The sequence below is a fragment of the Hemibagrus wyckioides genome, linkage group LG13, assembly GCF_019097595.1.
Source record: "Hemibagrus wyckioides isolate EC202008001 linkage group LG13, SWU_Hwy_1.0, whole genome shotgun sequence".
NCBI classification, from domain to species: Eukaryota; Metazoa; Chordata; class Actinopteri; order Siluriformes; family Bagridae; genus Hemibagrus; species Hemibagrus wyckioides.
The window spans coordinates 8,913,853-8,928,938 of record NC_080722.1 but is presented as its reverse complement, the minus strand read 5'-3'; the positions used below and the strand labels follow the sequence as shown (position 1 = coordinate 8,928,938).

The 15,086-nt window shown below is 37.5% G+C and overlaps 1 protein-coding gene across 3 annotated transcripts in view; it reads left to right on the top strand.

Moving 5' to 3' along the window:
• aatkb (apoptosis-associated tyrosine kinase b) overlaps positions 1-15,086 on the top strand; it is a 49,787-nt gene that overhangs the window by 16,587 nt on the left and 18,114 nt on the right. For 2 of the 3 annotated variants that reach the window (XM_058406886.1, XM_058406887.1), the window contains exons 2-3: positions 6,612-6,745; positions 13,681-13,822. In XM_058406886.1, coding sequence (XP_058262869.1) covers positions 6,612-6,745; positions 13,681-13,822 — 276 coding nt within the window. Of the gene's footprint in view, positions 1-6,611; positions 6,746-8,172; positions 8,412-13,680; positions 13,823-15,086 lie in introns of those variants that run through there. The other variant, XM_058406889.1, reaches the window with a different exon arrangement.

Sequence of the window (15,086 nt, the reverse complement as noted above, 5' to 3'; positions counted from 1 at the left end):
ACTGCTTTCAGCACCTCCCGAAATCACTAAAGGGCTCTTCTCCTTAAAGCCATGGCACCACCAAACACTAACACTACATTATATTATTCTACTCACATTGTTGTGCTCATTCTTTAAAGACAATGAATCTAATTAGTGCATTTAAATGGTCTGCATGTCTGGAACAAATTCCCCGAGACACCACAGTGTTTGGTGGATGATTTAATAAATATTCAGCAGCCTAAAGCTGGCTTTATTATTAATCAGCACATGGAAGCTGGTTATATAAATCATGTGACACAAGGCAAGCATCAGTGTGAAAACTGAAAATAATGATCATTTTATACAATACAGTAAACAGTGGAGGAAAATGCAACAGTGCATGCAGATTAGGATGTAATTTTCCACTGGTCCCAGCTAAGCAGGTGATAATTGGGGTTGGGCTGGTGGGGACAGAGAGGGAGAGAAAGAGCAATCCCTCTGCTGTTTGTTTGGAGACTCGTACCGTCTGCCACTGGCCCAGGTCCAGCTCTCTCTCTGTCTCTCCACTATATCCATGCATCTTTCTGTTTTCCACATTATGTCTCTTGTGTATTTTCGTTTTTTTTATTTGGAATTTAATTACCCTGCCTCCATTTATATGATGGTTTTATGCATCTTCTGTCTGGATTGCCTGCCCAGATTCAACCCCATGCATTTACACTGTGTTTAGCCATTCTGAAATCTTGATTGCTGCTTCTCATATTTAACCACTGACTTCCTGTGTTGTTCCTCCTTACAGATATTTTATACCTTATTCAGCATCAAAGCTGTAATTCTGCATGACATTTCGGCAGTCGTGAACTATTGTGTGTTGACACGTGTTGGGAGGGGTTTCGATTGCATCTCAGACCTTTGTAGTGGTTTATTTTAGTGAAACACAGTCAGCATCACGATGCATTTTAGGCTGACCTTTTTGTCGGTATACTGTATTTACCAGTTTAAACTAAATCATCTTGCAAGCTTACTGTAAAAACTCAGTTTAATAGATCTTTTCATAGGTCCACAGGTTCTTATACACAAACACAGACACACACCAGTGGTGGCAAATGCAAAAACACAGAAAGCACAGTGAGCACTTAAGGCAAATTGAGGGGAAAAACAGCTTTGGACAGATGTAACCAGCACAAACTAGTTTGAACCAGCATGGAATTCATGAATTTTGTTTATACTAGCAGGAAAAAGTACTACAAGACTACATTTTGTCCCATGTATTTTAACCACACCCACATCTCCACTAAGAATTTGAATGTCATCAATAAATACACTATATTGCCAAAAGTTCTGGGACACCCCAACAAGTCATTGAATTCAGGTGTTGTTTTTTAGGGGTTAGACTTGGCCCCTTAGTTCCAGTGAAAGGAACTCTTGATGCTTCAGCATACCGAGACACTTTGGACAATTGCATGATCAGAACTTTGTGGGAACAGTTTGGGGATGACCCCTTCCTGTTCTAACATGACTGCACAGCGGTGCACAAAGCAAGGTCCATAAAGACATGGATGAGAGAATTTTGTTGTGGAGGAATGTGACTGGCCTGAGTCTTGACCTCAACCCCATAGAGCACCTTTGGGATTAATTAATGCAGGACTGCAAGCATCCAGCATCAGTGCCTGACCTCACAATTGAGCTTCTAGTGGAATGGTAAAAAATTCCCATAAACACACTCCTAAACCTTGTGGAAAGCCTTCCTAGAAGAGTTGAAGCTGTTATAGCTGCAAAGGGCAGGCCAACTCCGTATTAAATGTGCATGTAAAAGCAGACATCCTAGTTTTGGAATGGCTCAGAGTCACCGCTCTAATTCATCCCAAAGGTGTTTTATCGGGTTGAGGTCAGGATTCTGTACAGGCCAGTCAAGTTCCTCCACACCAAACTCACTCATCCATGACTTTATGGACCTTGCTTTGTGCTCTGGTGTGCGTGTCCAAAATGTCTTGGTATGCTGAAGCATCCTTTCACTGGAACTAAGGGGCCAAGCCCAACCCCTGAAAAACCACCCCTGAATTTAATGATTTGGAGGGGCGTCCAAAACTTTTGCCAATATAGTGTATGTAGCCTATTAAATATTCTCCTTCATTTTAAAACACACTGAGCATAGCCTACTCCTTACTCCTGTGTATAATTTAGTAATTTTCACAGGCAAATGATTTAACTGAACATTGTCAAAATGAACCACCATGCAAGCATTAAATTTGGGTCCTAATCAAACTGCTTTTCCAGAGAAAATATTTTTAGGTGCATTAAGTACTATGTGAAAACGTAGTCTCAGTGACCATGACCAATTAACGGCAAAGACAGATGTAGTACTCACTCAGTTAATGGCCATGGTCGTCCGTGATATTTTTTTAATTTTACTTTTAGTTTTGAAAATGAACCTTCCACTTAAAGCAAAGCAATATAACTGGAGCGTCCATTAGCGTCTTTAAATCACTTGACCAAATTAGAAGAAGAAGAACTGAGGGCATGAAGCCTTTATTATCACCACACATACATTACAGCACAGTGGAATTCTTTGCATATCCCAGCTGATGGGGTTGGGGTCAGAGCACAGGGGCAGCTATGATACAGTGCCCCTGGAGCAGAGAGGGTTAAGGGCCTTGCACAAGGGCCCAGCAAGGGAGCTTGGTGGTGCTGGGTCTTGAACCCCAATCCTCCCAATCAACAACCCAGAGCCTTAACCACTTGAGCCTCCACCACTGCCCATCCTGTTAGATATAAGGCACGTTTCTCTGCGTTTTATATACAAAATAACGCAATATTTAACATGTAAACATGTCAGGTTGTAATGCATTAGGTATATGTAATATAAACGGAAATTGTACCCATGAAGTAGTTATATAATTATGACTGTGAGCTACAAAATCAGGTTAGGATAATTAACTGGACTAGTTTAATTGTACAGTGCCTTTATCCTTTAAACCACAGTAGCCACACAGGGGCGCGGTATTACCACACGGACACGAGAAACGTGACATTCTTTCCGCTGGCTTGTAAGCAACGTGACACGGGAGTTTTTTTTTAGTTTTCAGAGTTGTAGATGGTAATAATCATGATCATTTAGATTTTTTAAAACCATCAGATTCTACTGCTGTCATAACAATCTATTGCAACAGCCTTGTCACCTCCCAGCTAATCAAAAATATAGAGAACTAACCAATCAACACGGTCTTTATGAGATCGGGTATCTTCGGAAACATGTTCAAAAAGTGCCGAAGGCATACAGCCTGCACAAGAGCTTCAGAGGAAAGCAATGCTCGCCTCAGGAACTCTCGTACAGGCTGCATGACCTCCTGAGTTATTTTTTGTTTTGCATTTTGAATATACATAAAAAAGAAGGAAAAGAAAAACATCAGCATCAGCATTAGCATAGGCGTAAATAAAAAAGGGGCAATAAATAAATAAAATAAAATATTAAAATAAATAAAATATCCTATCTAGTATTGACTAAACAGTCCTATCCAGTGCCGAGGTCGTGTAGCCTGCACAAGAGTTTCTGAGGCAAGCAACATTGATAATGCGCTGTTTTTCCTTTTTCCTTCTTTTTTATGTATATTCAAAATGCAAAACAAAAAATAACTCTGGATATATTTGCAACCCCAATATGCAAATATGCCAGCAGATGTGGGGGCATTCTTATAAAAGGATTTCAGTAGCAGTGCATTTTTTAGTAGCCTGAGCCTTCTGGTAGAATTCAGGATGAAATATACAAGAGATCATCTATCCTTATGTGCACACACACACACACAAACACACATTTATGACCATAAAATTTCAAGGTCATGATCATTCTGAATTTTAGAGAATCCACTTATTCCATGCTTCTGCACTTATGACATTAAAATTTAGATGGATGGATTGTGCACATGGAACAGCTGTCACTAATCAGACAGGCATCAGCTGGATGGATAAGTGAAAGCGTGATGGTTAAGAGGGGGTAGGGAGGGATGGAGAAGAAAGTACAGAGGAAAAATAGGGGGAGATTTGCAGCTTACTCCAGGTCTTATGTACCTTCTGTCCATCCCATCTGTTTCCACAGCAACTGCTGCTGAAACCACAGAGTTCAGGTTTGTTGAGAGGCACTTACTGCTGTTTCATCTCATATTTATAGCTTTCAGCAGAATGCTCTTCCTGCAGTGATTGCCATTTAATAATGCAGCACATCTGCACTTGTTTATCACTTTTAAAAAAAATTTTCTTCCTAAAGTGGGTATAAATGGACGAGCCACTGATTTTGCAGTTTTTTAATTTTATTTTTGATAGTTGACGGGTGAATTCGATTGCATGTCTTGATTTTAGCAGTGGTGTCGAAAAGGGAAACGGGATGTTCATATGGATTTTTTCACACTTGCAGGCTTCTGAGCATATGTGTGGTATGTGTATCTCATTGACTGAGAAAGATGGTGTTGCTTGATTTCCAATTCTTCTCTGTAGTTTCTTTGGCAATCATTAGGACTGTAAGAAGTTGTGTGCTGCTTTTCTTAGGAAAAGTGATGGGGGTGGAGGTGCAGCAGGAGGGATAATTGCATAGTGACTTGCCAAAAATATTTAATGGGTATGCAATACCATATGGCATGTATGTGGTTGTCTGGAGCATATTCTTTGTAATGTGTAGATTTCAGTGTAAATGGAGCTGGTTTTTAATATTTTGCCTTGTATAGTGTGTTCTGTGTATTACTTTGTACTGTACAGGATGTACATAAGTCGTGAAAAAACAGATATCAGGCAAACACCTAGAAATGAGGTATTTCCTTCTGTTCCTATTCCGCTTCAACCAGGGGGTAAAAAGCCAAGAGCAAACTCCATCAGCTCAGTTGCATTATAAAGTTGACAACAATGAACTCTGAACAATATGTAATCAGTGGATTGAAGTACATTTCATGGCACCCTAGTCTCAGCCTCAGGCACTGTAGAAAAGATTATAGTAAGACTGCTGTATATTCACCACTATGTTGCCAGAATGCAGGCAAGTCTGTTTTTATTGTAGCATTATGTTCATAATTGCTTCCTCTTCACATTATACTAGAACAACAGCCTGCGGTTGATCACTGTCATTGACAAGTAAATGGCCTTTTTTTGTGCAGTCTGTTTTTGGCAGTGGTGGGCCGTCAGGGCCTGCAAGGCCTTCTCTGCTGGCCTAAACAGCAGTGATCTGAATCACTGACTTGCATTTTAATATATTTAATATATTTTCCATGAATGTGTATTAAATTAATCCCAATAGTCTATTCTCTACATTTCATAGCTTTTCTCTTGGTTGCGCTGCTTCCAGTAGTGTATATTTATTATAAGAGTTTTTATTATAAGAGTATTTATCCAATCATATTTCAGCCAGTGGCTGACATCATGTGTTGCCAGGGTGAAAGAAATCTGCCTTAAGGCCTTCAGAATCAATAGTGCAGGCACCCGTAGCTTAAAACTCGCACGTTTGTTCATCCTGGTCTGAAGAAGTACTTTTCTAAGCGATCAGAATTCCGGTATTCCCGGTATGGAAGCTCAAAGTGGCCTTTTTCCAGATAGAATTCCATTCAAAATTTTGGAGGTTTATAACTCGGCGGGCTTTTGAGATATCGACACCAAACTGTCTCAGTGTTGGGGTGATGTCACGCCCCCAAAACAAGCGGAATTGCGAAATTGCTCCAACATACACGTGACATATCAAAACGTTCAGCACAATGAGGGGAACTGTGTGACGTGTCCGGGTGACGTCACATGACGTAACGTCTGCACCACGCCCCCAAAATAAACAGAATTTCAAAATACACGTGACATATCAAAACACTCCGCACAATGAGGAGAACTTCGTGACGTGTGGCCAACATCAAAGTTTGTCGCGACGAACTTTAAAAATCTAGTTTCTTTTTTATCCTTTGCTATTTAATGGTTGTATAGTATCTATTGCCGTGGCTTCATAATGATGGTATAAAGGGGGATTAATTCAGGAAGGACACCGGTGAAGGCCTAGGTGTGAAATGCACGGCCCGTCATTGGTTTTTGGCCATGTTGAGTGATGGAAACTACTAGTGATAGTTAAAAATCTGGCTTGGGAGGTAATTATTGTGTCATTGCATATATCATACACTAAACAAAAACATATGAATCTTTAAAATCATTTTCCATGAATGAATTAGGCTTAACATCTGATCAATATCATCGGCAATACTATGCTGCCATATGTCAGTTGACAGAATATAGAATAAAATGTTAGACTAATATCACTATAATTGTTGTAGTATGTTGGAAACTAAAAGATACATTATCTTGCTTATTTTGCTTTTTACTGATAAAAGAAAAACCCAGTTTTCTTATTCTCAGTGCTGCTGACTTAATGCTGTTCCAATAATCTGCTAATCTGCACACACTATGTCTATATTCTAATTAGGATTAATGAGTTCAGGCTGCTTGGCGATTTTAAAAATGTAAACAATGCTGTAATTTATTGATATTGTTACTATCATAGTCTTTTTATATTAGCTTGCCTCTGTGATCAATATGAGCAACAGCCTGTACTGGCAGATGATGTTTTTCCTGCACCAAACTAAATTTGGTGCAGAATTTACTGGGTATTTATGCGTATTACTGTCAATCTCCCACAGATGGTGTTCCTCTGAGTGAGCTCTCCTGGTCGTCTTCTCTGGCTGTGGTGGCTGTGTCTTTCTCTGGCCTCTTCACCTTCATCTTCCTCATGCTGGCTTGCCTGTGCTGCAAGAAAGGAGAGATTGGCTTTAAGGTGAGAATACTGATAAACACTATCAAGTAGCTCTGAAAGTTAAGCAAATCTGCTTCTTTTTTTAGACTTGATAGTTTTAGTATGCCTAAGCAATCACAGGAAAACTGAAAATTTGGACTTGTGTTGTATGTAATAAACAGCTAGGGGTCAGTCTATCAGAAAAGATGCAGCAGCCTGGAATGGGAATTTTTCAAAATGTGGATTTAGGCATTTGGGAAATTAGGGTAGGGGTGAAAGAGAATTTGCAGAACAAGAGCTGAAACTAGGGCAGAGAGAAAGAGCACCTGGTCATCAGTAAATACTCTCAGGGGATTAGTGGTTAACACAGCTGAAAAAAAACCCAGATCTTCTCTCCTGCCTAATATTTAGATTCTCATGTCATCAAATTCCACCTATTTACTGTAAGTGGGCATAGGAAAACCTCCACAGTTGTTCCTTGGCCATGGCAGGCTGATTAAGGAAAATGTGATTATGCACAGTGGTCAAATTTGACTAGAGACTGAATACAGACTCAAGTGTATATAAACATGCACACACACACACACACACACACAAGGCCATTCATAAACTTCTGCATACCCTTAAGACAAATTTGAGAGAGAAAAAAACAGCATTTATAGCAATATGACATTTAAGATAAAACAGAGGTTATATAGTGAAAGATTCTGGTTTTAGTAAAAACATTCTGGACTAAATAGGGCTTTTTTTTTATATATATCTGATATGTATTTGATAAATGCTTTGCAGATCAATTGTAAAGGGGAAGTACATTTTCCATTGATAAACCATGGAGGGGTGCAAACCTGTGCACTCTACTTTACACACAAACAAATCCACAGTCTCTCACAGGGTCTGTTGCACATGTACACGATATGATGCCTAGAACTGTGTGCTGAGTGTGACATCTGGCTTGCACATAGAGCACCTACTACCCACATACTGGGTGTGACAGGAAGTGGAAGTGTAACATTGGGGATAAAGGGATAAGGAGAGGGAGGGAGAGAAATACGGAGGAGCCTCCTTGTTGAACCTAAAGTGCCTCTCGCCTCTACAATAGGACACACTCTCTCAAAAGTTTAATTGTCTATGTGTGTGCGTGGAAGGCGTCTGTTCTACAGATGTGAAAAAAGAGTGAGAAAGGAAGGATGGAGAAAAAGAGAGAGTGATGTCATGAGCTCAGAATGTAAAACTTCATCCCTCCCCCTCTCATTTTGGCTAGAGTTCTCAGCTGCTGCTGTCTCTTTTCTCTCTGGACTTTGCCCCTCCTTTCATCCATTCATCCGTCCATCCGTCCATGCCTTCAACCATTCATCTGCCTCTTAATCTGTCTGTCTGCCTCTAGTTTTATATCTCCCTCCCACATTTCCTGCTCTCCTCTCCCTCCTCACTTTGTATTCCCTATAAGTCAGCTGCACAATATCATCCACATGGTTACTGCTTCTTTAGAGGTGCAGCTATGTATCTCTCTTTGCTCTGTGGTCTGAAATGTACAGTTTTTCGGTGCCATACATGTGACAATGAGAGAGCTTCAGCTAGGGCTTTTAGGTCAGAGGTTATTAAGTGAAGGTTCAGAAAAAGTACAGGTACCCTCAGGGGTTACGGCAACATTATTGGCACACCATCAGGAACTCAGGTCCAATATGTGGGCTTTGAGTAATGGGATGAGGTAAGCTTTTAATTTTAATTCATTCTTATTTGAATATTTTTGATATTTAATAAGTTTTTGTAAAGAATTGCTGAATACAGAGGTTGCTCTGTAAAAAGGTGATAGTTTGGGGGGTAAATTATTAATGTATCTGCTGAGATCTGTTTTTTCTCTCTTTGTGCACCATATGTCTTTCCATTCCCAATGAATTATGTACGAGACACATGAATGCTACATTGCCTTCTTTATGCCGAGGGAGGAAATAATTTAATCCCTGTTTAGTTTGGAAACTACAGTAAGCACAGCATGAAATTTATGATGCATGATATGTTAGATAATATATTGGGCAAGTGCTCTTATATTGTTCATTCTCATGATCTCAGCATTTTATCACCGTAATTACCAGCACAGCAAGTTAAATACCTGTGTGGATTGAATGTTTTATGAAATATTCTTGAATCAGTGATTAAAAACAGGCCTGCACAAAAGCATTAGGGTTACATTCTGAGCACAGTCTTCAAACCAAAAAGTCTTATTATGTAAATATGGATTATGTAAAAACAATTTTGTAAGATGTACTGCTTTTATTCTTAAATTAAACTGCTCTTTTAACATATTAACACTGAGATACTTGTCTCTTATAAAACAATACTACTAAAAAAATCTGAATTCTGCTTTTCTGCAACAACAACAACATATAATAATAATAATAATAATAATAATAATAATAATAATAATAATAATAATTTATACCTATTCAGCTATAGAATTTGACTAGTAATTAAATAAGCCTTTAAGCACAGTCATGCAGAAGTACTCAGTAAGTATACAGGAAGGTCTGAATTCATAGTATCTCTTTGGAATTAACCATCATTTAAATATGAGAGCTATTTTCTAGGCACATTTACCAAAGTTTCAGTCAAGACAGGTCTTAAAAAGTCATTAATAACTAATGGATAAATATTATTTGATAAATATGGATTAGATTAAATGGGTGTTTGCTGGCAGAAATGTGATGATAACCATTACAATCAACCAAGCAGAGCTATACCCAATTTTCTGCCAGATGTCCTTGTGAAAAATCAGTCCTCTATAAACAGTGGCCCTCTGTTGCTCTGTATACTGTAACTCTCAGGGTGTGTGAATGCATACAGCACTGTCCCCAGAGTACTGTTTTTTTTTTCTGTCTCAGCTTTCCTGTAAATCCTGCCTGAGAGAGAGCACTTGAAAATCGCAGCAGCTGGGAATCTTTATAATAAACCAGTTGTACACAGAAAAAATGGCATGCCACGCATATATGCAAATATTGGTTTATTAGATTTGTATTTTGTTCGAAACATTGCAATTTAGAAATAACAATTATTTTCAATTGTCACAACACAGATATGCTAACTAATCAACATTTAATGTATAATGAATAAATGCATTCTGAATACAGTACCAGCAATTTTATCTTACTTTTGGATGTACAATGGTCTCGTTGTTCATTGCCAGACTTCATGGTTCATTCTATCTAAAATGCATAAATTAAATGGATAAACACTGACTTTATTAATTTCAGTCCAATGGGTTGGGAATAATGTTTATTATTTAATTGTCTCTAGGCAGGGATTGATGAGAAATGACAGATTATGATTCATTAACATCAGTTAAGGCCTGTTTATGATTTACAGGTTTGGGTAAGGTTCGCCATCTGATTTTAAAATCATGAGTAAATATGAGGTTTTGTTTTATTGACTGAAATACTGACACAAAATAAGGTTTTCATAATCGTAAAGAAAAATAAAACAGTATATTCTATCTATCTATCTATCTATCTATCTATCTATCTATCTATCTATCTATCTATCTATCTATCTATCTATCTATCTATCTATCCATCTATCTATCTATCTATTCGAACCACTTTTCTGCCATGGAAAGTAGTCTGTTAACACAAAGATCTGGTTGATCTATCTATCTATCTATCTATCTATCTATCTATCTATCTATCTATCTATCTATCTATCTATCTATCTATCTATCTATCTATCTATCTATCTATCTATCTATCTATCTATCTATTTGAACCACTCTTCTGCCATGCAAAGTAGTCTGTTATCACAAAGATCTATCTATCTATCTATCTATCTATCTATCTATCTATCTATCTATCTATCTATCTATCTATCTATCTATCTATCTATCTATCTATCTATCTATCTATCTATCTATCTATCTATCTATTCGAACCACTTTTCTGCCATGGAAAGTAGTCTGTTAACACAAAGATCTGGTTGATCTATCTATCTATCTATCTATCTATCTATCTATCTATCTATCTATCTATCTATCTATCTATCTATCTATCTATCTATCTATCTATCTATCTATCTATCTATTTGAACCACTCTTCTGCCATGCAAAGTAGTCTGTTAACACAAAGATCTGGTTGATCTATCTATCTATCTATCTATCTATCTATCTATCTATCTATCTATCTATCTATCTATCTATCTATCTATCTATCTATCTATCTATCTATTTGAACCACTCTTCTGCCATGCAAAGTAGTCTGTTATCACAAAGATCTATCTATCTATCTATCTATCTATCTATCTATCTATCTATCTATCTATCTATCTATCTATCTATCTATCTATCTATCTATCTATTTGAACCCCTCTTCTGCCATGCAAAGTAGTCTGTTAACACAAAGATCTATCTATCTATCTCTCTGTCCGTCCGTCCGTCCGTCCGTCCATCTGTCCAACCGCCCGCCTGCCCATCTGCGTGTCTGTCTATCTATCTATCTATCTATCTATCTATCTATCTATCTATCTATCTATCTATCTATCTATCTATCTATCTATCTGTCTCTGTCTGTCTCTGTCTGTCTGTCTGTCCGTCCGTCCGTCCATCTGTCCAACCGCCCGCCCGCCCATCTATCTATCTATCTATCTATCTATCTATCTATCTATCTATCTATCTATCTATCTATCTATCTATCTATCTATCTATCTATTCAAACCACTCTTCTGCCATGCAATGTAGTCTGTTAACACAAAGATCTGGTTGCTAAGCAACATAGCAGACAAAGATTATGGTATTGTTTGGACAAAATAATGACTGAAGTATAAGGGTTTGTAACTGCTTTGAAACCCAGAGCATTAACACAGACTTTAGTTATTGTGACACGGTCACAGGTATGTGTCAAAGATTTTACAGTGACTTCACCCGGCTCAACCAATCAGAAATCTATCTTAATCTATAATTTAGATGTACTTTCCTTCAAATACTGTAATAAGACAGAGAAGTAAGGGGTGAATGATATTTGTGTTTAATAATAGGTTTAAGTAGAAGGAATAGCTTCCAGGCATAAAAAAAGACCACGTCTCAGTTTTGACCCATATGCACATAACTAGTCTAAGAATCCCCCGAGCTTTTTCATTATGCCTCTCAATGTCTGACTCTCAGTAGCAGAAAGATTTCTTGTGTGAGAGATTTCCTGTGTTGCTTAGCATGGGACTCATGAGACTCCAAAAAGCTTTTCATTCATTCCAAATTAAAGTAAATGTGATTAAATGAGCATTTGAAATGAATTACGTTGTCTGGTGATATGCATTCATTTCACTTCATTGTATTAAAATGTAGTTCATTTCACTTCAAGAAAGAAAGAAAGGAAGAAAGAAAGAAAGAAAGAAAGAAAGAAAGAAAGAAAGAAAGAAAGGAAGAAAGAAAGAAAGAAAGAAAGAAAGAAAGAAAGAAAGAAAGAAAGAAAGAAAGAAAGAATTTGGCTAATTCCCTCTAGGGACAGGAAACAGGAAAAGCTGGGAATTACAGGGAACACTGAAGGGTCGTGTGAAGATGAGGACCATGGTGTCCCAGAGAAGACTGTATTTCTGTGTGTGTGTGTGTATGTGTGTATGTGTGCGTGTGTGTGTGTGCGTGTGCGTGTGCGTGTGTGTGTATAGTAAACTATATAAGGTCACTGTTTTCCATTTCTTTAACCCCAGAACAGTTTTTTAAGTCACGTGGATGGCTCTTTAAGAGCAGCTGGAGAAAGATTTCTGATTTTTAGTAAACATTTCACCACTGCTCTTGTGGCAGATTTAGTCATTTTGTATTTGAGACAATATTTAAAATGTATTAATGTATATATCATTTTTATTTCAGTGATGAATGAATGAGTGATGAGTGTGGCTCATAACTGTGAAAATTACACAGCATGTCTGTTTCTGGGTCTTTATTCCAGCATATTGAATATAAAACAATAGTCAGATCTTAACGTGACAGTGCCTACACCTATATTAATAAAACATATATAAATCATGGATGTTTATACATATTTCTAGGTATAAAACTGTAAGCAATGGGCTACCGTATATTGATGCATCATGTGGTCATGTGCATGAGAGCAAACTAAAGAGGATTCTGCATGTAACAGAAGTCAATTGGGGTTAGCTGATACAAAACATTGGGGAGTTAGGAAGTAAGACATAAACATATTAGATATTTGCACAAAAACAAAACATGACTTTAAAAATTTCTTTTCCAGACCATTCAGGGATAATTTATTTAGTTAGGTTTTACATCCCTGAGCAATGTCTGTGCATAAGAATAAATGATTACATTAGTAGTTGGAGTAAGGAGTGATATTCAAATGAATCTTCAATTCACTTTACATTATTTTACATTAGTCGATGTAATAAGATTTTTGGAAACGGAAATTTCTTGTGAGGTGATACAAATAATTTCAGGTGAATTAGGTCTCTTTTCCAGTGACTGTTTAGAGGAATGCTCATCAACAGGATCTCTCCGAATGAGCGTTATCTCATATACATAATACATCATTTATCATTTACAGTACATTAAACTCATGGCTGATTTATCCAGATGATGAGGTTATATTGTCCCCTTTGCTTTTATCCATGAAAAAACCCATCAATTAGTGTTCTGCATTTAGAATTAGCTCCATTATATTTCACCCTTTTTATAAGCTGCTAACATAACAACAACAACAACAACAACAATAAAAAGCATCTCTGTTCAAGTTACAGATTACCACTCGCATTCATTGGAAATATCCTGTTTCATTTGGGTCATAATGCACAGAAAGCAGACCACCGTATAGTCTAGACAAAATATTACAATACTGCATACTGCAGTGAAAACCCTCATTTTTATTCATTAATCCTTACATTTTTATTATATGCCATCCAGCTTTACAAATCCATGATATTGTAGTGCCCCACCCTGTTCCCCGTATTTGACCTCAGCTCTCTGCCCTCTGTGTACTTTGCTGGTGTAGGAGTTTGAGAATGCAGAGGGAGATGAATACCAGGCCGACATGTCAACGCTGGCATCGCCAGCCTCAGCCGGCAGTCCCGATGTCTACGTCTTGCCTCTAAGTGAAGTCTCGCTGCCCGTCGCCAAACAACCAAGCCGCTCAGGTGAGTCACCGGTATCCTGCTTCTAATGCCATCGTCTGTGCTCACAGACTATAATAAAGAAAGAACAGAATAAAAAAATCCCGTATGAATAAATAGCCTTGAGCCAGCATTGATGTTTTGTTTTGTTTTGTTTTGTTAGGATTTGTCTGATAAAATGTGAAATCATTAATCAATGGCCCAAGATTCAAGAGCCTTGGGTAATATGTATTAAAAAGCAAAACAAGTGCAGTCTCACTAAATTACTCCTATTCGGGGCTCAGAAACAAAATCAATCGGTTTGTTTGGAGAAGAATCGATATTTTAAAAGAAAATATAGAATAGTCTTATCTTCTTTTGTATAAACTGTATATGATCATAGAAATTTTTAAACCTATGTAAAACCTGCCAGCTGTGTTTGAAGACATGCTCGTCCATCCACACACACACACACACACGTACACATACACGTGCACACAGACACGAACGTCCGTACAAACACGCACGTTTACGCATGCACGTGCACATACACGCGCACACACACACAGTGTAATTTTTTAAAAATGATTTCAAATGCAATAATTCTAACAATAAAATGTTACACATTATCACTGTCACTCCCCTGTTTATAAAGAAACAGATGTTTTAGATGGTTAAATGTCCATCTCTAGTCTGGTTTAGCTCAGCTGTTTTTCTTTCAGCAACAACAACCACAGGATTTCTTTCTAATGTATGCTTTAACTTGACAAAATGTAATACAAAGAATGTATTAAAAATGTAACTTGTTTCATGGTTTAAAGCTCTACAAAGCTTATATCCTCAGCCAAAGTATAAAATGATGCACTGACTGAAATCACATGAGACACGAGGTTTGATACAGAAACATTTCGGGGATTTTGGAAGTAAGATACAAATGATAAGCTTGTGGGACAGATGAAAAGGAAACTCAACCAGACAGAGATTTCAAACAAATGTTTCTGTTCTGGAGCATTTAAGGATGATTACATAGTCGGATCTGTTTTATTTCCCAGTGAAAGGGTTTTTTTTAATTCAGGAAGGAATTAATACATTAACATTAGCTAGTTGGGACAAGCACCAAGGAACCTGTTAAGTGTGTATTCACTTTAAATCATTTCATAATAATTGGTAAAATAACTTATATACTATAGTCTAAAATCTTTGTTAGGTGGTGCAGATAGTTTATAAGTAAGACCTGTGTACGTAAGAGTTCCATGGCAAATGAGAAACCAATCATGTATACATAATCATCATATACGCTACAACAAAC